Below are 27,291 nucleotides of genomic sequence, written 5' to 3' on the forward strand. Positions count from 1 at the left end.
GTGCGTTTAAAATTTACAAAACCAAAAACGACCTTTACTAAATTACTCATATCTCCGCAACCGTTTGGGCTAGAGACTTGCAATAACTTTCATTTGGAAGCTGAGATCCCAGGCTTTTCTAGGACCCCAAAACGGTAGAGATAGTCCTTGCGGTTCCTTTGTAATAGCGCTCGGCGCATCCGCGAATTTTGCCGCGATTTGCAAATTTCTTCACGTGTAAAAAGACAGCAGTTTTGCTTTCCATTTGCCAGAAATTCGTTTAACCTGCTAATCATTCCTGCATCATTGCTAGTGTGAGCCTGGACTAATATTAACTAGATACCACTCACCCTGAACCTCTATCAGGGAATTAAAAGCAAATTTAGCATATTTCTCATTCATTGCCAGCACATATCCAAGCATTGCCTGTGTTTTCAAAACTCCTATCTGTTTTCTGTAAGCTTGCTGGGATTGAACTGAATTACAGTTGATTGCATTTCTGAGGACTGTGTGTTTTCCTTCCATTTCCTTGCCTTGCATCAAGGGGGGGAGGGGAGTAGCCAGAGAAAAGTGATTACATTGTTTGGTTGAAATCATATTGCGTATTTTCTGTACTGCATTCATTGAATCTTGCATCCACCTGAGCTTACATAAAGCATACTCTACCACATTATACTTTTGTTCCTATTTACCAGTGTGTTACCTTATCCATTCATGTCAACTCATTAGTGATTATAAGAAGAGTGCTAGTGCCAGATTCTCCGTTGGTAATATTTACCATATCAGATTAAGTGTGATATTCAATTATTAATTTATTATAAAGTGGGATATATATACCTATTGTTTAAATTACCAAATAAACCTTTTAACTTGCAAAACAGAACTACTTCTTGGCTCAGTGGGGTCAGGGGGATTCCAAGAGAGGGGTGTTATATAAGGGTAGTCATCCAGAACGCATGAACTGGACCTAAAGATATATCAATAAGGGTTTTCATTCAGTCTTCTAGACTAGGCGTTAACTTAGCTGTAGTGCTGAATTGAATCCTCTTACAATACATACGCAACAACCTGCATATGCGAGGAAAAGAGAAAGAACAAAACAGTGTTACAGCTGTAGGGCCACAAATTATAATATGAAACTCAATTAAACTTTGGACATGGGTGTGTCGGTCCCTATTCTAGTTGCTAGTGGGCGTTGGACCATAGGATGGCCATGTTTCCCTAACTCGTGAGTTTTCGTGCTGTTTTGCAGTTCATGAAAACCTGTTGCGTTGGTCCTGTTGATTGTTGCTCCCTCGTTGCCAGGGTGGCCACCGCTTTGTAGGGCTTGACGCCTTACACATCTAACAAAGTCTGTCGGGAGGGCACAATGTCCCACTCTAGTCCCTAGCCATTGGGTTTTAGTTGTCCGTTGTCTTCAGGCCTGCCCTGGGTCCTTTGTATCTGGCGAGAAATGAAAAAGAAGCGTTTGAGACCTGAGCATTTACATATTCTTCAATTCCTGGACCTAACCTATATGCACTACTCTTACACTATTCAGTGTCCTAGTGGGAGGAGCCAAGGAGTACATTTATGCACCATCCTGTCACCATCTGGTGGGTGTTCAGTGGCGATCTGACCATAAATTGTTAAATAATTCAAAATTTACCTGGAAAATGGGTAGACAACCACTATCCTTAACACATCTGGATCATCTGCACTTTATTTAGGTTAATATACTCATGACACACTTGGATCATAGATACGCAATTTAGGTGCTAGTGTACAAATGCTCCTTTGAATCTTTATATTTACTCTACTTTTGTTTTAAGCTATTTATAGTGCGCGCTTTTGTCCAGTGGGCATTAGGCACTGACAAGCTAAACAGGGAAACATCAGGGTGGTAAGTTTGTCGTATAGGGTGGCTGTGTGTCTAAATTAAGAGGATCATGTTCCTTAGTTAAGATAATCGCAGTGTTTTTTAAATCTTTTTTTCTATGGCTCCTCTCACAACTTCTCAGGGAGTGCCCCGCAGTGAACTGCAGGCACTTTAAGCTGGTACTAATGAAATGTGCTACCAGGTATTCGCTACCCCACCTTTTTTATTTATTTATTTCCTCTCTTTCTTTCATTCGCAACCGTCACAATTTACTCCCATGTCCTGTATCCCACTACATTTCCACTTGTTCAACCCTAGTCTATTAACTACTGTATTTAAGCCTAGCATTGTATTACTCCACTATTTCTATTACTGTTAAATTTAAACAATATATTTCTCCCCCATTATCTACTCCCACATTTTAATACAACCATTATTCTCCAATTCGTGCAGCAATTACCTCTTTCCCTACGTGTGTTGGCTAATGCATTTGTGCCAGTGCTGTGTTCAAAAGCGCTAGGGCATTACTACTTGGACTATGTTATTTTGTCTCCAAATGGTGTCTGTTGGGAACATGGATCATCCACCCTTTACCCCTATTTCTCTCCTCCCGTGGTGAACCGTCAATGAAATGTACGCCTCCCCACTCAAGTGCACCTTTCTCTACCTTGTGTGTCTCATTCAATTGCTATGTGTTATTTGTATATGCATTTGCCCAGTCTCCTTGCTGAAAGATGTGCGCTCAGAATGTAGCTGAATGTACTCTTGTGATGTGCTGTCTTTATACACCCCCCCCTCTGTACCGTGCCCCTCCACTATACCTAAACAATCTTCCTTTCTTTCAACATGTGTATGCCTTGTGTTGAACAAGTTGTGGCTTGTCTGTTAATAAAATTGTCATAGCCAGTCTGCTCATATCACAAATGTCCCTTCCCTAATGCATTGCTTAGTCACCCCACTGTCACCCAGAAAAGAACGTTTTTTTGTTACCTATCAACACCCCTATGCAATTGTCCTCTGCAGGTTTGAGTGTGCGTGAGTGTGTGTGTCGAAGTGCATCTCGCCTGCTCTGTTGGGGAGGTGGAGCATGAGCGTGTGTGGCAGAGTGAGACAAATCAAGTTTGTCTTGGGCTGTCCTATTAAGGGTATAATGTCAATCTATGTCCTTTGAAAGGGTTGTTCCCCACCAAGATGACCCCTCCCAGTCATGTAACTGGTACTTTTGCTATTGTGTCAGTGTTCTGTATGGGTGCAGACTGCTGTGCAGTGCCCCTGGGGTGTGATGCTTGTAAGTCCTGGGGTGGTGGTGCTGTCATTTGTTGTGTCTGTCTGTACATGTAGTGGTGACAGTGCTTGTGTTGGTGCTTGTGCCATCTGTTGAAATGGTCCCTGTATCTGCCCTTGCTGCTGCTTTCATTTCTCTCATGGAATGCATTCCTTTCTTACCATCTGTGTCAGCAAATATAACACTCCCTGATGTGCAAAAGGGTGAGACCCCTTTTCGCTCTGCTCGAGCAAGTTCAGCATCTACTGACTCCTTACCACTTTCCTTTCCATCGTGTGCCATAGTTCAACTGTAGCCAGGTGTTTTCTTCCTCTTCCCTTGTAGGTGCTGTGTATGTGTGTCGGTAGCAATTGCTGCACGCCTCTGGAGAAGCCGCCTATGGGCAGCCATGGTCTTATTTATTTGCCTTCAGTACTTTTAAATCTTTGCACACTATGTTTTTTTACTAATTTATCTTGGCATGGGGCTGTGTCCTACATAACAGTTGAAGGGGAGTCATTTCTCTATTGTGTGATACCTTTTACCTGACCTCAAATTGAAAATTTCGATAGTCCGCTGTTCAGGGAGCAAAAGTTAGAAAATAGTGTAACATTTCTCTTCTCTTTTTTTTTTTTTTTCTTAAATTTCTATCAGCCTTCTTGACTCTGCACCTTAGCCAGTGCACTCCACGTGCAGCCCATCTTCACCAAACCATTGCCTTCTCCGGCACTTCCCCACAATCTTGCACATGTGTCTTCCACACACCGCCTCTGGGTCACCTCTCCTTCCTCTCCAAAACCTGACGTCACCAAACTAAAAACACAGTACAAATGAACAGACAAATGTGCATACACAGAACAGTAACCCATTTCTTCCAACCCCACAAATATCCCAAAATAAAACCCCACAATCCCCACAGCTTTCTTCCCGCTACAACTGGAGCAAAGTAATCCACAATAAACTCTTATAATCGGACTGCGCACGCTGCGTCGCCTCGCGTGTGATACGCCCCTCACCTGGGGAGCTTAACTAGCCAATTATCTTCCGCACTCGGCAACAATCTAGCTACCTCCTGCGGGGAAAAATCCACGCACTGAACTACAACGCTCAATCAGCAGGGAACCTCATCTACTCATTGATCTACAACATCAATTCATAGGAAAGCCCCAGACCAACCAGTGCGGCACTCCGATACGTGGGGAGTCACTACCCCACCCAATAACCTCATAAAGAAGGGACCACTGTCACTGCTCCAGTCCCAACTAACAATTCACGTGCCGATCACCACCAATATGCCGAATTTTGCGACAATATACAATTACCCACCACCCTATTTACAATACCTACAACCACAGCTGTCTTCCCACACCCCAGGGTGGGGCATTCTCTTTATTCCCTTGTGTTTGTTTTAAACTGCACCCGTGGCGTCGCCTCACTGATAAAACGCCTCTCTCCAGGAAACTTGACCAGTCAAACACCTTCCGCAATCTAGGATAGCTCCAGCTAACCAACCACTACGGGAATACATCATCCATGATCCAGACTACAACGCTCGACTCACAGGTAAACCTCTATTTACATACTTCTGTCCAAGCCTGTCAAGTCTATAGTCCTGGTTATTCACCAGAACCATTTACTTCGAAGACCGAGCATTCCCTACACACAAAAGATCCAGTCCTTATTCAGACAATACAATGTAACATTTCTACCACATACTGTTCAACAATACTTCCTAATACTTAAAACATTTGCCCATTGTTACCCCACACAATCACACCCTCCCCTCAAAGCCCATGTTGCTGATTGCTTGAACTTGCACTTACATTTCCTATGCTGCACTGGCACTTGCTCTGCTACTGGACTCCCCATCAAGGTGCTTCACCGGACCCCTTCTTCTGCAGGGCTCTCACCTGCCCTTAAGCGGGGTATTTTCAAGTGGCCCCCGAGGCCTTTACCCGGTTAATGCATCTTCCGGTGATCTTCAGGTGCAGGCAAGAGTCCCACAGCTTCCTTGAGTCGGCGGCAGGGAGTGCAGTTCAATGCAGGGCTTGTGCAGGCAGTGCCCATTCACCCATGTCTTGCAATGAGCCTCACAGAGGGCACCAACTTGTTGGGGAGAAGTTGGACCCCCACCCGGGCTTCTGGAGGTCCGAGCTATGGGAGACCCCAACACCTCCCATTTTGCCCAAAGAAGTTAATTAACCCCTTTTTAGAGTAATTTAAGCAAATCCAGTGCTTCAGCGTCCATTGCTTTACTTTCTTAAAGAGAACATCTAAATTGTGAGTCCTGATCATGGTCCCCTGTCGGCTCCAAGAAAAGCTGCGTGTCATCAGCATAATTTGTGAAGCGGAGTTGTTTTCTTCTAACATTTCACACAGTGATTCCATATAGAGGTTGAAAAGATTCAGAGATATGCAAGCTCCTTGCGGCCCTCCAATGGTAACAGGAGCATAAGTAGAGGCTGCATCGCCCCAATGAATGAAAGAAAGAGTGGATCTACTTCATAGCATTAGATGAGCACTTTACCATATCAGTGTTCCCACTGCAATCTTCACCCTCCTCCACCAGAACATCAACCTACTGTTGGGGAGATGTTGGAACCCCACCCGGGCTTCTGGGGGTCTGAGCTATGGGAGACCCAAACACCTCCCATTTTGCCCAAAGAAATGCAGTTGAGTCCCAAGCAGGCAGCGACATGTTCCAAACTGCGTTTATTTCTGGGCAGCAAAAAAAACAGAGAGCTTTATGCACAGCGTAAATCCAGGCACCGTCTCCCTTGGGGCTGGCTTGCAAGCCAGCTCTGTAACACACTGCAGGCTGACCTCACAGAATTGGACCAGCTCCCAGAAGCATATCTCATCCTGCTATTGGCTGCTAAGTGATAGGTTACCTATGTAGCCCTTATAGGAAGCCTGACCATTGGACATTAGGACTTTTGCGTCAGTGAGTTGGTTTAGCTGTGCCACCCCATCACCTAATTCTAAAATTGTTGCAGTATGAATTTGTTCCCATCAGTTTTAGCTGAAACAGGCTTTTCGCCCCTGGGCTCTCAGTGTTCATTGGCCAGAGCTGAGCCATTCTTGTTACAATTATGTTTCAAATGATGTGCGAGTCTTGCGAAAATGTCTTTAGAAAGGAATCTTATATTACTGTAAGACCTTGGCTGCAGCTGGATTTGCGAGGAGCATTGCTGAAGTCAGCCCGAATCCCCACTGCGGCTGGTGTTCAGTGAGACAAATGCATTTGGCTGTAATTTTCCTGAAACATGGCTTTACACTGTGCAATTAGCTCAGGTTAGTTCATGTAGGCACCTGCAAGCCTTTAAACAGGGATTCTTGTGTTTTGTAGATTCTGGTATTGCTGTATTGATAGCATGTAGGTTGCAATGTTGGTGAAGTGGGTGTCTTTCAGCATATTTGTTACCCATGGGTCCGCTGGGGCCTGGTTCAAGTGATAAGTGCGCTCCTTATTCTTCCTGCTGTCCTGTCTGTCGATGTACCTGGGGTGAGGGAGCAAGGGTTTGATCTCGATTTTCCCTCTTCACTACTAATCGTAATCGTTCAATTGAACCTATTGTAAAGCACTTTAACAGGATTTCTCAGCTCACTGTTGTCCTTTTGCACATGGCTTCTTATCAAAACAATTGTCTTCTTGTTCAGCAAGAATAAATACATATACGCTACCACTGCTGATAAAATAATATATTTGTATTTATTTTTCGAAGGGAATATAGTGCTTTGAACAGAAATACCATACACAGCCGAGAGTAGAGAAATCCTGACAGCAGGTGTCGCACAATCATGGGTTGTTGCAATCTGATTGACAAGGAAGTGGGAACCTGCAAATTGTATGAAATGCTATTGAAGCATCTATAAATATCAACAAGCTGTTTTAAAACAAATGTTATTAAGCGTTGGCACTACAACTTGCTGTACCTCACTTATTATACCCTGACTAATGCTATCTTTCTCGCTTGCGCTCTTTCCTCGTGCAATCTCTCTCTGCTGATTTCCACCATTCACGCATCATGAACATCACTAGGAGTTGCTGCATACTCCAGAGAATGACGCTGCTGCCCAGGATCTGGCTGGGTACCCCTGCCTTTCTCTGATGCATGTGGCAAATGGTGTGGCTCCCACTGGAAGAACCTGACCCGCCCTAGCAGTTGGACTCCTTCCAGTCTGAGTTACCATAACATTCAGTTTATACAGCCAGTGAAGTTATTGTACCAACCTGCTTGAAACTGTACCCATTCAATTGCATTACATGGGTAACACCTTTTCTGTTAAAGGTGGTGTACGATCTGTTGGTGGAAGATAACTGTGTAGCATGCCAATATGTTCCTGGGCATTCATCGCTCATTAGGTTTGTCCCACAGAAGGGCATCGCGGCAGGCACTCTCTTCTCTGTTGCACCAGTTCTCGCCTCACCACTGGAGGGAACCTGACTCACAAGATAGTGACTGCTGTGGAGATTGGCCTCATGTCATGCCATTTCCTGCCCGTCCACTGGTCTTATTAATTCCTACAAATAGTTATAGAATTCTAAGAAGCGTTGGTAGGTGGTCACTGGTCTGGAGAGTGGCAGAAGGTCTGGCACTCGTCATCTTGCTGTCCCTGACTGGGGCTCAACATTACCAACTGGTTTTATTCCAGCTTCTCTCAAGCATGCTTTGGTGAAGCCCCATATTGAAAAAAACCTGCACTTGATTCTTCGGTGCTTGCTAACTTTCAGCCTATCCATTTACTTCTGTTTTTGATGAAGTTGCTTGAATCAATGGTCTGTCATCTTCTTACTGCTTTTTTGGAGAAATCTTCTGTTTTTCACCCATCTCAGTCTGGGGTCCGGCCAGGTCATGGCATAGAAGGGTTCTGGTCTCAGTGGTGGATGATATCGCTCGACGGCATGATCAAACCAGCACAGGGCTGATCGGCCTCACTGGGGCTGGCCTCTCTGGTGTAGTGCTGTCCTGGTTCACGTCTTTTTTTCTATTTGACCATTTCCTGTCTCTTTCTCTCCCACCTTTTCGGTCTGCCCCTACCGCACTTTCTTGTGGTGTCCCCAGTTCTGTTCAATGTCTGTTTAGCCACTTACTAAGCTCATTGCATCCCATGGCTTCACTTGCTAGGCCTATGCTTATGATGCACAGATCCTGGTTCGTCTGGACTTGGCAGTACCAGAGACGGCTGTCGGGCTTAGGACTTGCTTGGAGGTTGTGGGAGAGTGGATGTTTACCAACTGGCAGAAACTGAACGGGGGAAAGATGGAGGTATTGGTGGTGGGATCTTCTGAAGCTGCTGCTCTTTGGTCACCTCTCTGTTGGCCCTCTTTGCTTGGTCCTTGCCCTATCCCAGTGCCAATGGTGAAAGATTCAGGGGTAAACATTACCTCATTCTTATCGATGGCAGCACAGGTCGGCGCAATTTGCCAGGTAGGGCATCTTAAATGAAAGCTGCTGCGCAAGGTTCTATCATGTCTGCCTTCCCATCTTTGGGGACCGGAGGATTCCTCCCAGGTGCTATCTTCTTTGGATGATTGTAACTCGTTGCTCCTTGCACAGCCAACCTATCTTATTCGACGCCTGCATATTCTGCATAATTCCGTGGCCCACGTGGCTACATCTACTTTTAGCAGCGCCCATATCTCCCTGGTTTTACGTAGCCTTCATTGTTTACCAGAGGTGAGACGGGTTCAATTTAAGGCACTTCATCTGGTCTTTCATGCCGTTCATGGGACAGGGTGGTCTATCTGCAGGCAAAGTTCAGGTTCTACGTGCCTCGCCAGTCCTTGCACTCTGCAGATGTCTTTCTGGCAGAGGTCGCTCTCTTCAGGCTAACTCGGGTTAGTGGTCGGTCTTTTTCGATCGCTAGGGCCGTATTGTGGAATTCTCTCCCTCTAGCCCTTCAGAAGATGAACGGCTACGTGTTCAGGAGATCCCTGAAGACTTATCTTTTTTAACTTTCTTTTCTTCTACTTGTTTAAGTTAGCACCAAGATACCTTCGGGCAAACGTTGTATTTTATAAGTTAAGATAAGATAAGATTACCGAAGTACTATTGCATTCTGCAAGGTCTGGGCTGACGGCATGAAACTGGTGTGAGGTTTTTGCCCTTCTCTAGGAATATCTGGGATCACAAAGATTTGGTGCACCAAAATCCAGCTCCAAAAATCTATTTCAAACGCAGCATGGAAACTCCTTCACATCACTACAGCAACTTCACTCACTTGTCATTGCGCGGTCCAGTAGAAGGCATTGTGTGGGAAAAGAAAATGTCATGAAGTTATTGCACTTCAACTATGTTAGGAAATAATCGAATTTTTAAATGGAAACATTCAAATGCAAAATATGCAAGATGGGTCAAATGGCAAAGCTTGGCGGGAACAAAGAATAATTTGCAATAGAAATCAGTTCTTCTAGCAGAATAAAAAATGGCTGCTATCTTTAAGACTTTTAATTCAGATTAAACTGACGGAGGAGCAGGTTTAGTGCTGGAATCCTTCACTTCTCAACTCGCCACCCGGCTGTCGCTAACAGGTGAATACAAGAAGCTGCCCAAGTCGCCATGCCCAGAGGATCAGCAGGTTGTGTTATGTTTACCATAAAACATGTCCTACTATTTGTCCCTATTGCTTGAAAGCCAGCTCGCCAAAAAACACTTTCATTAAGGTGGTATGTATTCTTGCACCATCAGGCACACTTCAGCAGGAGAATTCATGGCACTGCAATGGCTTTTCGAGCCCTAAAGGAATGCACTACTTCTGTGTTCGTGCCATGAGTACAACAGTAGCCTTAGTGCCGACTAGCAGAGATATTTTCGGTGATCCGTCAAAGGCCGATTTCCAATTGCGCCTGGCACGGTCATGCTGAACTGAAGACCAGCTTTGCATACAAAGTGAAGTAGGCCACCAGCTAATAGTTAATGCCTGGCCAATCTGTAGGAGTCAACAAGATGGATCAGTGGGCTCCTACATAGATTATAGAGAATGTGGAATAATGGGGAACCCTATGGCCCTGACCCCCTGCCCCCAACGCTCCTCCCCACCCCCGAGGTGGCAATCCTGGGAGGCACCTTAAATGAGCCCCGTGAAATGGATATGGACCCATCTGATAAGAAGGAGAAAAACCAATGAAGTCTGTAGGGCCCTTCTCTGGCCACACCTGACAGCCGGGGGATAAAAGGATGGAAAAAATCAACACTGGCGAAGGCCACTGAGAACTTCATCAACGGGCTCATCCTTGTTTTGTCTGCAGTTCCATACCTCAAGAAGAGCTGATTCTGTGCCATAACGTGGTCTGAATCTGCACTGGATCCAATTAAATAATGGATGAGCGTCAAGAAATGGTTGCAGTTGAGAGACCACAATACTTTCCAAAACCTTTAAAACAGCTGGCAAAACTGCTATTGGATAAAAGGTGGGCTCATCCTCGGGATCCAAATTAGCTTTTTTCTCGAGAGAACAAATGAACTCTGTCTTAAAGGAAGGTGTAAAACTACAACTTCAACCAGAGAGTCCTTCAGGATATCCCTAAAAAAAGGGGAAAGCTATGTGCCATATCTAACAATAGCAAAGAAACATTGGGGTCTACTAGGGAGTCTGTCGGTTTATGTTTGTTAAGCAAGGGAGCAATAACGTCATTGAAAACAAATGAACATTTGAAACAAGGGCTCTGTATATGTATGACTAAACGCTTATGTCTGTGGCCACTAGTCCAGTCAGTAAGATTGATGGATTATTTGGACTGGCATCCTGTTTTCCGATTTGCTTCTGCCTTTTAGCTTTACCCACAAGCAAATTTGAAAGGACCAACCATGGATAATTAGAGGGGGCTAGAAGAGTCTCACGGAAAGGTGGGGAAATCAATTCCTGTACCAATTAAAACAACTTTACTTGAATGACCTTTGTTGTAATTGAAGCGGACAAATGTTGTTTGGCTTTCCATATAGCCTTAAGATAGGAAGAGCTAAATGTTCTATCATGTATGTTGTGCTCTATGGAAGGAAGTTGTTGTCGCTTCCATTCAGCTTGTTGACATCCACGTTAAATGCTTAACATGCATCCTGGTGCAATTGATTCTTTACCCCAAATCAAAGCACTGGTTGATGGGTGGAGGTAGCACGGAAGAGTGAAAACACCACCAATGGCCACAGCCAGAGACTGATCAGTGCATTTCCGATGAGTGCCTTTGCTCAGCGAGAAATGTCATGGAAATGAGTTCCCGTATCTTTTCAGTCTGAGAGGGGCAGGGATAGGGGAACAGGGGCTGGAGATGGAAGAGGATCTACAAAGTCATAACAAAAATATAATTTTTAGTGAACAAAAGAACTAAAGCATGTTTCTGTGAGTTAGTAGGTCTATGAATAATTTAAACTCAGTCCATAACTTCAAAGTCCGACCTTATTTGCTTGAACTGTGGGGTTCCACAGGGATCCTCCCTGTCCCCACTGTTGTCAATTTGTATATTCGGCCATTACTTGAAATTCTGAGACGCTATGGGCTGAATTTTCATTCATATGCTGATGACACCCAGATCTTCATATGAATCTGCAAATTTCAGGAGGCGTTTAACAAACTAGGGCTTTGCTTGGAAGAAATAGGCAGCTGGATGTCCAAGAATTATTTGCAACTTAATGCTGCTAAAACTTAATTAATTCTATTTGGACCTAAAAACCGGTTGTCAGCAGCCAAGAAGCTGCCTATTCCATTACTCTTGGGCAAGAGTCTTAAATTTGTATCCAAAGTAAAAAATCTGGGTTGTATATGGCAAGAAGACCTGGGCTCTGAAGCTCAGGTGGGAGCCAAGACTAAAGCAGTACATTTTGTCCTCCGAATGCTACGTCAAGCACTCCCCTATATACCAACCAAAGATCATGCATCTGTGGTAGGAGCTTTATTATGCAATAGTCAATTGTTGGGTATTCCTACCAAACAGCTTCAGCGGCTTTAGAGGGCACAAAATGCGGTCATCAGACAAATATTAAGGTTGCGGAAAACTGATCCTGTTTCACCTTTTCGCTGGAAGCTGCATTGGCTATCAGTCGATGATCGTATCAAATTCAAGACAGCTTGTATTGTCTATAAATGTGTTAATGGCATTGCTCCACTGTATTTACAAGAGCTAATACAGCCATATCAACCTATGAGACAACTGCGATCTTGTGACGGACATCTTCTTACTATCCCTCACTCGGTTTTTATAACCAGAGGTGACAGAAGATTCTCCGTCTTTGGTCCCAGGTTTTGGAATTCTCTGCCACTATCATGAAGAACTATGAGCTCACTTCTTCAATTTCGCCAGGCACTGAAGACTTTCCTTTTTAGGTAGATGGTCGTATTTCATCTGGGATCTTTCTCTATTTTTTTTTATCTACCTTTAGTTGTGTCATCTGCGCCGATATACGGTTCATTTCGTTTGGTGCACTTTATAAATATAAAAAATAAAAAAATCAAATCAAAACTACTTAACTCTTTTTGGAAATTATCATTTTGGGCATCATCACCGAGATTAAGCAAGAGTTAGCAATACAAACATTTTATCCCAGTCAGTTTCTCGAAATGAAATGACACCAGGAAAGTATGGAATTCTTTGTAACTATTTTAAATATTTTAAGTTGTACAATTAAAAAAGGTTCTTAGCCTTTCAGTTCTTGCGGATTAGTCTAACTTTTTTTTTTTCTAAAGAAGGGATCAGGAGATTAAGTCATATTGAAATATGATTCTGATAGCAGCTAATGACCTCCTTGGAGGCGGTACTCTGGACAGCAGTCTTCATGGAAAGCTACAGGGAGATTTGTCCCCAGGCTTTCACAATCTCTCATTCTTAATCAAAACCTGTATATACATTCTTACTGTGATGGTTGGGTTTAAACACATGAAATTTGAACATTTTGTGACTTATCCCTCCTATGCCTGTCATCAGTTCATTGATATATAAACCAGCATCGCTTGTGAACTTTACTTGCAGCAGCGTCCATATCCATGAACACAGCCAAATCGATAACCGACAATCTCTTAGCAATGTATATGTGTTTGATTAATACCAATTAATACAGACAAATTTTATTGTAAGGGTAAATGAGTACACACCAGGAAACTTTCCTGATGGTGGTAAGCAGACTTTAATTTTGTATTATTTTCTCTCAATTTAACAGCATCTAGTTTTAACAAAGATCAGATTCAAATCATTGGCTATTTCATGCAAATGATTACAATATTTGATTAAATAGGAACATAATAACAGATATACACTTTTAAGAGCATGAATGGTAACATAGACATTCTATTGAATAGCTTATGTGTTAGAAAATAGCTTTTTAGATGCACAACGAGAATCGTACCAGGTATTACGGGCCTGCGAAATCAAAGTAATGGAGTGAGCACAGTGGGGGCCTTAAAAGAGTTTGAGGGACCATAACGTCACCAGGTATTACCATCCTTGTGAGGTTTATAACGCTATTAAGAGTTTTACCAGCCATTAGCCCCCTGGAAGGGGGCACTGGCTTATCAGCATGCTTGGAACGTGGGCTGTATTGTCTAGTACAAGCCTGCAATATGAGCAGCCTGGGTGCAGTGTCACCCAACGCCATAGTCTCCGAAGTCCATTTCCTTGTTGAATGTCACCTCGGGAACTAAGGTACGTTTTCTTTCTAAGAAAATAACCATTAGCACCTTCATAGGGAACTACAAGGTTGCTAATGGTGATATACACCATCGCTCGGGCCCGTAACCTGGCAGTAAAACATTACCGACCGAGTTGGTGAGCCGCCTCGATGTATCGCCACATTACTGTCATCTGTCACTGCATTTTCTGTAATGGAATTTCCACAATTCTCCTGTTACCAGCTGAGACTATTGTGTGGTAGGGGACCGCCAACCAAGTTAGCTCTCCCAATTAGAAGCTGAAAGTCTTTAACAAGGGCGAAGGTCACATAGAACACAATAGAGCCAGTGGTAATAGTCTAATGGGAAGGGCTCTAATGCTACTAGATCTTCTTATACAGGAATGAATAAAGGGCAATCTCACCTGGGGCATCCTGGGAAACAGCTTATCCTTGTCTCCTTCACCTGTGCCATTGTATAAACATTCAAAGGGGAAGCTGGGAAAGCAGCCTTTACAGGCAATTTGAGCTTTCATTTCAAGCTTGCTGATCAGCTAAAGAGACAGAAGCTGCAAGAAGAGCAAAGAAGAAGCATGGAATGCAGGCTTCTACTGTGGTTAGATCTTAGATCTCGGTTCTGCGGTTTCAGATTGTCTAAAGAGATAACGTGTTCTAATATGGTTAAAAGGATGCTGTTGTTTAAACTTGCAGATCCAATCATTAATGGCTTTATTAAGATTAAAATCCATCTATATATTTTTTATTAAAACAAATGTTTTGAGTACACAGAGTACTTTTACATTGACTCATAGCATTATATCAAATCACAACATAAGACTTTACTTATCATTTATCATAGAGAAAAGTAAAGTCAAAACATCATTATATTCCTATGCTTTTCTACCTTTCTCATAATTCTTAAAACATTAAATCGCGCAGTAAAGGTTCAAGAAATTGCCATGTCCCAGCAATTTCAGAAAATTAGGAGTTAAGTGCACAGAATAAATTAATAAAGGAGAGAAGAATTGATCTATAAGATGGCATAGTGCTCCAATGGAGTTATCAAAATCATAGGGTTGTTGGGTATAGTTTTGTACCTCTAGCTGAGCTTCAGACATTACCTCTTCAATCTTCGCAAAAGTTATCAGGAATTTAACCAGAGCCAACATAAGTGAAAAGAGGTTGGTTGACATTAGCCTGTACCACAACAAATCCATGTACTAGCTTTTCAGGGTTTTAGCACAATATTCTATTGCGTACATAGGTCTTGGCTTGCATTTTCATATCTGTTTTACCATGAAATAACATACCTGCCTGAAATGTAGAAAGTGTATATACCAGATACACAATCGTTAATCATGTATGTTTTTGCCTGTTTTAGATCGGTGGAGGACATAACATTAATAAGCATATTTTAAGAGTGGCAGTTGGGGTCATTGAAGAATCCCGGGAGCTTCGGCTGCAGTCCTTCAATCAATACAGAAAGAGATTCAACTTAAAGCCTTACACTTCATTCCAGGAATTGACTGGTGAGATACACGAGCGCACAACAAATACCATTGAATCCTTGTTATTGTCCCCTATGGCACTCTTTGCTTTTTTGGATTGCTATTATTCCATATTGTGTTATTTGCAGACCTTGGAAACACCAATTAGTTGTAGTTTAAATATACACGTTGTACATGTTAAAACAACATCCTTAAGAATTATCCTTTCACTGTTAACTACATGACATAAGGTTGGATTTATAGTGGTATTGAGTGAGTGTTTATACTTCCTAGTTTTACGGTTCAATTTGTAGTTCTCTCAAGTGTGTGTTTATACCACAACTTTGTTATTCCCGTGCTTTGTAGACTTTTGTTTTTTGTGAGATTTACCTTAACCATTATTTTCAAATGTTTTCAAAAAGATAAAAATAAAATGAGTCTTTATGTGGGGGGAGTCATGGTGTATAGCGTATGAGTGTGTGTTGTATAAGTGAATGTAGTATGAGTGTATCAGAGTTTGAGCACACACGCCGTAAGGTTTACATTTCACAAATTTCCAACATTTACATTTTGTGTATGTATTTTATACATATGAAAATGAGCAGTAAAGAGAGTCCTAATTTTTCATGTACGTTTTTATACGTATAGTGGTGTATATGTATAGTAGTTTAGGAGTACGTAAAGTACATAAAAGTACATGTCTATTAATTTAGTGTGAGTCTTCTAGACTTTCAATATGTAAGCAACTGGGTGGCAGTGTGTCATAAGTGCATATGCAATAAGCGTGTGTGTTGTAAGAGCATGTGGTATGAGTGTATGTGTTGAAAGTGTCTGCATATGTGTGGTAAGTGGGTGCATTGTATTAGCGTGTGTCATAAGTGTGTCTCGTAAGTGTGTGTGATAACTGCATGCGTCATAAAAGCATGTATTGTAAGTGTGTGTCATAAGTGAGTGTCTCATATGTATGTGTGTTATATATGTTGTAGGAGTGTCTGTTGTAAGAGTGTGTGTTCATAAGTGCATGTGTAGTAAGTGTGTGTGGTGTAAGGTGCATGAGTGTTTCGTGTGTAAGTGTCTGACATGTGAGTGTATCGCATATAAGTAAAGTGCACATGTCCTACACGTTACATATGAAAACTCACATTGAAGCCTGATTTGAGTTTGGTGTGAGTTTATGTACGTATCAAAGGCCCTTAAGAATTGTATAGTCTATACATGTACCCAATTTACATCTCCTGAAAACTGACATCAAAGTCAGTCCTGATTATCATGTTAATTTTCTGATGTATATTACTGTTCATGCATTAAATGTATGTCTCCCACACATGTGTACTATTCGTGTATATATATAAAAGATACATTCTTTCTGCTTTTGTTGTATACTTTTCCTAGACGAATAAAATCTCACATTAAAGTGAGCTCAGACTTTGATGTGAGTTCATGTGTATCAGAGGCATATAAGAGTTTTACATTTCGGACAAATTCGTATTTTAAATCTCCTATACATCTGGTATAGATATGAAAACTCAAATCAAAGTCAGTCCTAACTTTGATGTGAGTTTTCATAGGTATAATAGCCTGAATGTAAAAAAAAAAATGTTTTACAGGTTCACTTGTATAAAAGATGCACATGCGTCATGCATAGATGAATCTTAAATCGGAAACTGAAATTGCCCAGATTGAGTTTTCAATTTTGTCAATGCACCAATTCATGATAATAGCTAGGGAATAACAAAACATATTGAAAATCGAAGTAGCCAATTTTAAGATGTCTGTTCCCCCTTGTCAAAAGCTGTTAAAAACAAAAATAAATGAAAATGTGAAGTCATCCATGAAATATTCAGAAATTGGCAATGCCGGGGCAGCTGACTTGATATTTTACTGTGAAATTTGTTCCAGGTTTTTCATGGAAGGATTAAAAAGTTGTCTTAACGTTCACTATGCTGTGTGCTTGCATGATATATATATATGCTTTTAAAGGGTCCTGTTTTACGTAGGAGCATGTATATGTCCCTCATTAGAGGTATCTGCTTTCTACTAAATTCAGTACCTTGCCTACCCTTAAATACATCCTAATTCAATTCATTAGCTACCCTTGAGATACATCTTAATTCATTACTTTTGCTACCCCTGAACTACATCCAATTTCAATGCATAGGGCTACCCTCAAACTCGTCCATATTCAATACATTGGGCACCCTCAAATGCATCCAAATTCAATGCATTGGCCACCCTCAAATGCATCCAAATTCAATGCATTGGCCACCCTCAAATGCATCCAAATTCAATGCATTGGCCACCCTCAAATGCATCCAAATTCAATGCATTGGCCACCCTCAAATGCATCCAAATTCAATGCATTGGCCATGCTCAAACACACTCAAGTTCAATGCACTGCCTACCCACAAAAATGTGCGGGCGCGCTAGGCACAGCCCAATGGCAGTTTCAGAGCACAGCGGAAAAATATGTGAGTAATGTAGACGTGGCATGGGCCTCCGGAGCATAGCAATGGATGTGCTCAGAACTTCCACCTTACCTGTTAGTAGTTAGGCATTTGTTTTGTGGGCGCGTGTATGCAGGAGTTTGCTGTGTCTTTAGGGTGTTGTGGAGAGATGGCAGAGTGACTGTAGTTTTTTTTTTTTGTCTGGTTTCATGTTTTGTTTCACGTTAGTTATGTAATGGGTGGGAGGGGGTGTCCTGTGTTTTGGAGAGTTGGGGAGTTATTAGTAGGGTAGGCACTTTGAATGCTGTTCTAAATATTCTCTCACATTTACATTTCACCTACGGTCCCAAAAAGGCCTACCCTCATTTTGTCAACTTCGAGACCAAATGATCACTCCCTCCCTTTGACCAATCACTCATTTTTAAGGCATATTTTCGTTCTGTGGTTATCTGCATTAGCACCCCTTCCTACCTACCCATTAACAGCCCATCGGGCGCAACTAGACTCCATAGGTGTTGCTTTATCTGTTGATTTAATACTGAGCCACCCATACCTGTGATTATGAGATATTGGGCTGATCTCAGGACTGGCACGCTGTAGTCGCATACAGAGTTCAAGCAACAGCATACGTTCTGGGGTGTGCGGCTGCCCCAAGCAGCGGGTTTATAGCACACAGGAAATACAATGCACCAGTTGCATTGGGGCAGTGGCATCCTTATGGCTGATCTCAGTGGTAGTGGCCAAGCAGAAAGGATATTAAAGGGTGGCTTCCTGAATCCTCAGGCAGGTGTGCATTACTTTTAAGAGAAATGTAATGGGCAAACAGTGAACACAGATTAATTGCGCATACAGTTTGCACATAGGAAATGTACTGTGTACAGTTAGCAGCTTCTCCGAAGCAGGGTCATTATTTTAGAATGGAAACGTTATGATATGGAGATCGTCCGATGCCGTATTTATGGTGCAAAATTGCAAAGGTTGCATTCGGTGTGATGGGTATATAGTGTAGTGTAGGGGTAAACACTGTTGTGGTCTTGTAAGGTCTAAACATTAACAGATGTAAAGTAGATCGCAGAAGTTCTAGAAATGGGGTGCGGGAGTTTCCAGGGTTTCGACAAACATTTTTAGGAAGTTGCTGACACTTCATGGAGTTATTGGGATTGTTTGCTGATGGCATTGCTCAATACGTTATAGATCCAATAGCCCCCATGAAAGGGGGAGGGCCTGTTGCCTTCCCCCAATAATCGCTTTAAAGCATTACTGTGAATTGCACATGTCTAGTACACATCACCCAACACGTTGCTACCAACTGGAAAGTCTTTAATCTCAGCTTCAATCAGCTCTGCTGGTTCGCACCAAGGGTGCCCACTCTCCAGAATTTCTCAGGACTTGGCTCATGCATGGAAAAGGCCAAACACCAGAATTGTCTCCAGATTTAAATAAATCCCATATTAAGTATTTCAGTGGAATGCTTGGAATAATTTCTTTAAATCACTGGGGTGTGGGGAGGCAACCTGTCACAGGGAGATAGGCAGGTGCGCTGCGGGAACCATACTCCTGGGTGAGGTTTTGTGGAGGGTACATCAGCATAGCTAGAAGGTGGAATTGTTGGGGGCCGCTGGATTACCACAGCGTGGGTGTGCAATTTTACCCTGGCAAAAGCACCAGTGCAGCAGAGAGACCAGTAGATGAAGGGGTGTCATTTAGGAAGGAGCACAGAAGTGGCAGAGTGATGCAGTATGGCACTGGAGAGATATTCCTAGGAAACATGCATAATAAGGACCGATGGAGCAGGCTATGGTGCATTAAACACAGGAGGGCTCAAACAGAGGAACGAGGGTGAGGGTACCTCAGGGCAGACATGAGAGAGATTCAAGGAGATGCCATGCCCTCAGATACCAAATTACATTGTCCAGTAGCAATGGTAATGGCTAGGTGGCACAGAGGTTTGTCGTGGATGCCTTGGTGCACAGTGGGGGTTAGGTGGCACAGACGAGGAGGGGTAGCAGGACGTTTTTAAGTGGCTGGCACTTATTTCTGTCTCTTCTTAAGAGACATGCCCCTTTTTCATGCACCCTGCCTACTTGCTCAGCAGCAATGTGTCATCCCTTCTTTCCTCCTCTCCCTTGCTTTCTCTGACTTCTTCTCCATCTGCTGTCCTGCTCTGCCCTCTTTGTATCCTGATCTCTCTTCATCTCGCTCTGGCTGACTCTCTTCCTCTCACTCTTTCTCTCTCTCATTCTCTTTCTCTTTCTCCGTGTCTCATAGACTGTCACACTTCCTCTCTCACTGTCTCTCCTTTCCTCTCTCCATTCTCTCTTCCTCTTCGTCTATCTTTTTCTCTCTCTGCCATTCTCTCTCCGTCTTTTATTCTCTGTCTCTCCCTCTCTTTCTCTCTCTTTCTGTCACTCTGTTTCTCCTTGTCTCTCTCTGTATTTCTCTCTCTAGCTCTCTGTCCACTTGGCGTGTTTCGACCGAGTACTCAGTAAATATGGGAACTTAATTTGGAATGAAGGGCTGACGCTTGTCCTCATTTCTAAAAGGTATCATTCAAAAGAGGCGCAGCTGTGTACGGGGTTACACACCAACCATGCATGCTCACGTTTGCTACAGAGCAAGAAGCAGAACAATGCAATGTGAAGTTGACTCGTGGACCTGCTTTCACTGAAATATACCAGAAGGCAATGTTTCAGTGTTTTCAGGCATTTACGAAATATATATATATATATATATACATTTTTTGGATTAATAATCATCAGAAAACGTGCATATCTAGAAAAGCAGTAATTTTAGTGGAAAATGTTTGTGTATGTGTAGAAGTGTAAAAACGTACGAATTAAGTGTGAACTTGTATAAATGTATGAATTGTGTGCAGCTGAGCCCTACAGAGAAATGTTTGCTAGTGGGCCTTGGGGCCCGATTCTGTGAATCAGGCCCTTTGTGTGACTAAAGGCACATGTCTCCTTAAAGGCTTTGTGTATGTTTTCATCGCATTAATGTTTGTTGGGCTCATTGACACCTATGTATCTGCTAGGTATAGGATATGGGTATAGTGGCCTCGAGACTGCATCCATCATAGAATGTGTTTGAGTCAAGCCTCCTAGAGTTGTGAGGACAGAGTTCCTAGTTATTATGTAACATGACAATTTGATGTCCCCTTCCCAAAAAAGGGTCAGAGTGTTAAACAAAAGAAATCCACATGCACTAATCAACAACTCCGTTTGTCTTACACAGGAGAGGAAACGATGGCGCAAGAGCTGGAGGAGTTATATGGAGATATCGATGCCCTGGAATTTTATCCCGGATTGATCGTAGAAAAGCCGCAGCCAAATTCGATTTTTGGCGAGAGCATGGTGGAGATGGGAGCCCCGTTTTCTCTTAAAGGACTCATGGGAAACCCCATCTGCTCACCGGAGTACTGGAAACCCAGCACGTTTGGGGGGAAGACTGGCTTTGACATAGTCAACAGTGCTTCACTGCAGAAACTTGTGTGCCTCAATGTAAAACACTGCCCCCCGAATGTCGCCTTTCATGTTCCAAGTGGTGTCGCCCAAAAGCAAGAACAAGAGGCCTTAGGAGCAAAACCGTCCACAGAGCTCTAGCGTCCCTGCCCAGATCTGGAATAAACGTTTAAAACAAATGTTCTTGGCGGTGTTTATGTAAATGTGGTTAATATATTTTTGAACCGTATATTTGAAATGTTACTATTCCTGGTTGAAGTCACTGCCCACTCAACAAATGTTTGCAAGAAGCATTTAAAGCAAATTGCTCAAATGGTATTGATTTCAATGGAGAAATACAGATTTTTAATTTAAAGTTTTCACGGTATGTTTGGCATATCTGTCTAATATCTGCCACCTGATCCATGTGTTTGTACCATGACTTTTTAGAAGCCGCACATTACAGGTCCATGACCAAGCCCTAAAAGCAGCAGAGGGAGAAGGATTAGGGGGTTAATGTGATTTCACCAAGCTCTGACCACACTCCCAAATCATCAGCTGTCACCTGAGGAGGAACATCAACCCCTCATGGGGACACCTGCCTCGCTTTCTTGTAGCTTTGGTCGCCTTCAAAGCTTAATCCCACCAGAGCTGATGGACTCTCCAATTATCAACAAAGACTGCGCAAACCAGTTAAGATCTTTAGATCTGCACAAATGTTAATATCAAAAGAGTACACTATATTAACTAAATGCCAAAGCGGTTTCAGAGATTGGTTAAAGGGGTAAGCAGATTTCAAACTACACAAATATGTTAAATGTGTTTGAACAATGGGGGCTCATTAATACGTGTTTGTTATAGGAGAGGTTTCAGGGCTCTACCTAGGAACAAGAAGGATTTCAAGACTGGATGCCACTTTCCACTATCTTTTGTTAAGGGCTTGTTACAGTATCGTCTCGAAAAAACGAATGACAAAACAACTAGGCTGAAAATGGCGATGTTTTTCTATCGAAAGTTTCAATATTTTTGCACTTTATTTTGCAATAAATGGATGGGGGGGGGTAGGTAAGGAAATACAATCCGGCTGGGGGATTGCGGGGGTCTTCCCCCTCATTAAAATCGGAAGAAAGTGCAACCAAATATATGTTCGAAATTTGATTAAAACAAATTCTGTATTTTCAGCCTCGTCTTAAATTCGTTATTTTAACGTAGATCCCTTGTTACAAGACTGGGCAACTAAAAGTAGTAGTGGGTTCTTCCCCAAACAAAATGAATGTCAGGGAGGCTTTCTCCCTAAAAAGGTTGGGCTCCCTCCTGGTGGAAATCTCTGGGCCCAAAGTCTATTTCGTGGGAGGCAGATAACTACTTCCCCTGGGAACCCAGAGGCAAGTGTCCTAGTTCAATATATTCCCAAGGAGTGTCCACACCCTTCCTGGCACTGCAAGCTTTAGGGTGCCACAAACCATTCTCCTTCTGGTCTGATCTATAGACAGGCTTTCTGTGCTCCTGTACTCCAGGATTCCTCTATTCTAGATTCGAGTGACCAGGTGGCATAGAGAGCTAGAGAGGGGTCCCTGCAGGCTGCCTGGATTTACTTCTGGTCTCTCTTTCCACACCTTTCAAAAGTCACGATAGCCTCCCTGTCCATAGCTCATACATCCTACAAGTCTCTTGTACTGCCTAGGGCCAACCGGGCCCACTGGAACCTGTCTTCTCTTAATAGCTAGGATATGTGTTTCTCCCTTCTCCTGATTCCTTTCCTCGCTGCCTGAAGTTCATCTCTCAGCCCTTGCTCCTCCTGATATCACCCCTCCAGACCCCTCTGTACCACCTTTAAAACCACTGACCCTTCCTCCGTGTGATGGTCTATATTTCCCCTGTTCATTGTCTGTCTCTCCCCCTAATTTTACTTCCTCCATGTCACTCCCACTCTCTGGTGTCACCACCATCTCCTTCTCTTTGGGTCTTGCCCCCTCATCTTGCATCCATATTCCTACCACCGCCTTGTGAGTTCTCCTTCCATGGTCATCCTCTCTTCCTGTCCCTATCCTTCTATTGATGTTGCTACCTCCTATTCACACCCCTCCCCCCCCCTTGGTCCTGTTATTAACTCCTTTCAGGTGGCCACCTTCTGCTGTCCATTCTCAACCCTTTCCATTTGCAAGTCTGATTACCTCCTTCTGTTCACTCTTTCCCCCTGAATTCACCTCTGTTTCCTTGATCTTCTTAACTCGCCCCACCTCCTCCTGATCTTCACTGCAGCCACCTCTCCACTCCCCCCAATCTCTTCTGCCTCTGCTTCTTTGATCATTCTTAAATCACCAGCTTGCGCGAAACACCAGCCTACAACACTCATTGCCTGAAGGGAGTATAGTTTGCTCCCTCCTCAACCTGACATGTCTTGTAATGACGGTGGTGTCTCTGATTGGCTGGCCTCCTTGTGTGCACCAGAGACTGTTTTGGGTTTAGCTAAGTCTCGGATTGACCTTCCCACCATTTCGGGTTTTTACTGTTTATTCCCAGACACTCCTGGTTGCTGCATGTGCTACACTGAGCTCTTCAGTGTTTCCCGTCTGTTTTAAAAACAGACTACAGCGAGTAACATTGTGAAGTACTCGGTTTCACTGAGCCTGTGAGGAATTGACATTATATCCCCGGCAGGATTATCTTTTGCTCAGGAACAATATCACTGAAACTCCCATTGTTTATGAATTCGTGAACTCTCAGCATTGTATTCGTGGATCTGCATAGTACACAGCAGGACCCACACACCCCTGGAGTGGGTGTTCACCTCTGAATCACCTCGATGTGTGCTTGTGGTGAAGACCTATGAAATGTTTATAATGCTGCAGTTGGGAGCAGGCACTGCTGGGCACTGAAGTTCGATGCAAAGTTGTGGCCTAAGCCAGTTAATACTGTATAGATGCTATAAGACACAAAGCATGGCAGATGTAGATGGTATCAGAAGAAGGTGGTGCTAAACCAGTTGCTCGCTGTCATATGAAGTTGGTGTCAACTTCTAGCTCCTTAAGTGTTCCCAGCACAGAGAACAGCGCTCTTTAGATCGTTTTCACTGATGCCCTCTCAGGGTTGAGATATCAACAAAAAGGGCCAGGTGAAGCATAGATACCAAGCACTGCTGTGCAGGACCCACAAGTACTCAATTTTCAGTAGCATTTCAGCCCCCAACTCCATTGATGGACTGTTTATCAACATGTATATAGGGCTCCCATTCCCGGAGGTCTCTGTGTGCTGAACAGCCTAACTGCTAATGAAAAAGAAATTATTTTATAAGGGGTATGATCTAAAAGACGCCATGGACTTGACGCAGTGCAAATGTGAGGGCAGCTCATTTCAGGTTTCTGCAGTCTGCAGTTGAAACAGACAACCCCCCTTAGAAGAAAACCTATAATAGGGAACATCTAATAGCTAATGGCTAGAGTTTCCTAAAAGCTGAGCTGTCATGTAACCAACAAGCCATGAGATAAGAGATTACAGCGCTAAGTTATCAACACTTTATAATGCTGAGCATGCCAATTTAAATCGTATTCTATCCTGTACATTCAACCATTGAGACTGTCTGGATTGGGATATAGGATCTTTTTTGTGGCAGCCACATATAAGGTGCACATTTGCATTTGGGTCCCAGTACCCTCTGCATTTGGGCCAAGGCTGTAGAAATAAGGGCAACATATAGGGCATTGCTGTAGGCTAAACAAGAATTCACTGATGCTCCTACGATGATAGCTCGATGGTGAAGGTCCAACATGGACATTAATTTTTTAAGTAGTCAAAGCTGGTAAAGACAGCCACTTGCTACTGCACTGATCTGAGGTATCAAATTCACCACAAGATTTAGTTTTGTCCTCTGAGGTAACTTAACCACGAACAAAGGGGCAATTTCAATATTCTGAAGGTTGTTAGTTAATCGCTTCATCTCAGCAACACCAGGAACAAACAGAGACCAACCACTGATGGACTAGGTGATCAGGTGACAAGAGCATGTGACATCACTTCTGCATTCCCTAGGGGCAATCAGCCAGGGGCAGTACAATGAAGGGTGAAGACAAGCCATTGACCAGCCTCTTTCCCGCTTCGCCTATGAACCTTTGCTTTGACTTCATACCTTCTGCTCCTGTGAGTACCCCAACTTTCTAATTACTGTGCTGTCACTCCACACTGCAGTACTCGCCTATAATGGATTCACAACAAAGGGGGGTCTGGGAATCTCTCTATCAGCACGAACACAGCCCAATGACCTGTTCTTGGGTGAATAACCCCTGGGAGATACTCTACCAAGTGTTTAGCTCACTGTCCCTTTCACAGAGAAGAAATGTCCCCGCATATCAGCCTTGGTCCTGCCCAGGGACAGTCCAGTGCCGAAATGCTAGGCAATTCTCCTCTGAACAAGAGTACCAACAGTAACCCCATACACGTGTTTCAGCCTTGTTGGGCAACATCAGTGAGGTGAAACTATGCCTCTCTAAGAACAGTGAGCAAGGGGTCCATGTCTGGATCACCCTGGTAATTTAGGGTGAGACCCAATGTTAATTTATGCAAAACAAAGGGGGGGTCTGGGAATCTCTCTGCCAGCATGAACACAGCCCAATGACCTGTTCTTGGGTGAATAACCCCTGGGAGAGACTCTACCAAGTCTTTAGCTCACTGTCCCTGAAGAAATTTCCCCGCATATCAGCCTTTGTCCTGCCCAGAACAGTAAGCTAAATACTTGGTTGAGACTCTCCCAGGGGCCATCCACCCAAGAACAAGTCAATGGGCTGTGTTTGTGCTGGTAGAGAGTTTCCCAGACCCCCCCCCCTGTTTTTATAAAATGGATTCACTCCTGCTTCTCCTACCTCTCCCTAGGCTTTCTCCAATCATACTATAACTTCCTCCTTTCCTAGCCATATTATAAAACTCACATCTCAAAAAACCTCCCTCATTCACCTACTTCCAAAAACCAAAGCAGGCAATCTAACCATACCTCCCCTACCACATATCCACCTTGCCTCTCTTCCTCTGAAACTCAACTTTTCTAAACTTCCATACTGCATCCACTTAACATTGCGCTCTGGAATGCTCAGCCTGTAGGCGACACAACTTCCCTGCTTTCACACACGCTCTCCTTCCCTAGACCTTCTTTCTATCACTGAAACCTGTATTTCCCCATCTGCCACTGCCACTCTGGTGGCTCTACATGTCTCCAACCTATCCTTCATTCCCTCTACTCATCTGACTGATGGAGGTGGAGGCATCAGACACCTACTCTCACACCTCACACCTCACAAATATCCAATGCCACATCCTCTTCTAACTCTTTTGGGTTCGGCATCTCTTTTATTGCTCCGTCTAACTCTGTTCCCATCATCTCCATCTATCGCCCTCCTGGTCCCACTAGACCATTCTTTGAGAAACCTGGGCAACTCATTGATTCTCTTTCCACTAAACATCACCTCATTCTCTTATGTGACTTTAACCGTCCCCCTCCAACTACTTCTCAGAAATCTGAACTTCAGTCTTTTCTTAGTGACCATGCTCTCCACTCTATTGATAACCTAACTCCTTCACACCATCCCTATCTTATCACTCCATCATTTCGACCACCATCACCTTTCCACCCTCTGACCTTTCCTCACCTATTATTAAAAGGAATTGTAAGCCTTCTGCCATTCCGCCATTCCTCCCTTTCGCTCTGACCTACAGTGCTCACTTCCCTCCTTCACACCCCGATGCCCCTTCCACTAACTCTGCCTTCCCCAGCTTCCAATCCCTATTTTATGACTCATTCTCTTCTCACTGCTCTTTTTCACCCCTTAGTCTCATCATCCTCAACCCTTGGTCAGCCCATTCATACGCTCTCTCGACACAGACGTGCGTCGGCTGCTGCGCAAATGGATGAGTATCCACTCGCATGAGGACCTGCAACACTGCTGCTCTGTCCCTGAACTCTCGCCAGACCTTCCTCAAACTCCCCCTCCTACATTCCTATCTTCTATACTGCATCAACTCATCTTCTGTCTCTATCACCCACTTTAGTCACTCTATCACTGAAGAAATCCTATCTCTACTGATGAAGGGTAACCCCTCTTGTGCCACTTCTTATCCTCTTGCTCCTCGGCTAGCATAGCCTATTGCCCCTTTAGGGGCCTCATACCTTGCTGAACTCTTCAACCTGTCCTTAAACTGTGCTTGCTTCCCTCTATTTTCAAAATGGCCATGGT

At 43.4% G+C, this 27,291-nt stretch overlaps 1 protein-coding gene across 1 annotated transcript in view; it reads left to right on the top strand.

Annotated features, from left to right (window-relative positions):
- Positions 1 to 21,270, top strand: part of LOC138471995 (prostaglandin G/H synthase 1-like) — a 633,283-nt gene extending 612,013 nt beyond the window's left edge. The window contains exons 10-11 of the mRNA XM_069609901.1: positions 15,081 to 15,228; positions 20,865 to 21,270. Coding sequence (XP_069466002.1) covers positions 15,081 to 15,228; positions 20,865 to 21,232 — 516 coding nt within the window. The 3' untranslated portion in view covers positions 21,233 to 21,270. The remainder of the gene's footprint in view (positions 1 to 15,080; positions 15,229 to 20,864) is intronic.
- Positions 21,271 to 27,291: the final 6,021 nt, after the last annotated feature.

This window comes from Ambystoma mexicanum, chromosome 8, assembly GCF_040938575.1.
Source record: "Ambystoma mexicanum isolate Mex_15411 chromosome 8, UKY_AmexF1_1, whole genome shotgun sequence".
Lineage (NCBI taxonomy): Eukaryota > Metazoa > Chordata > Amphibia > Caudata > Ambystomatidae > Ambystoma > Ambystoma mexicanum.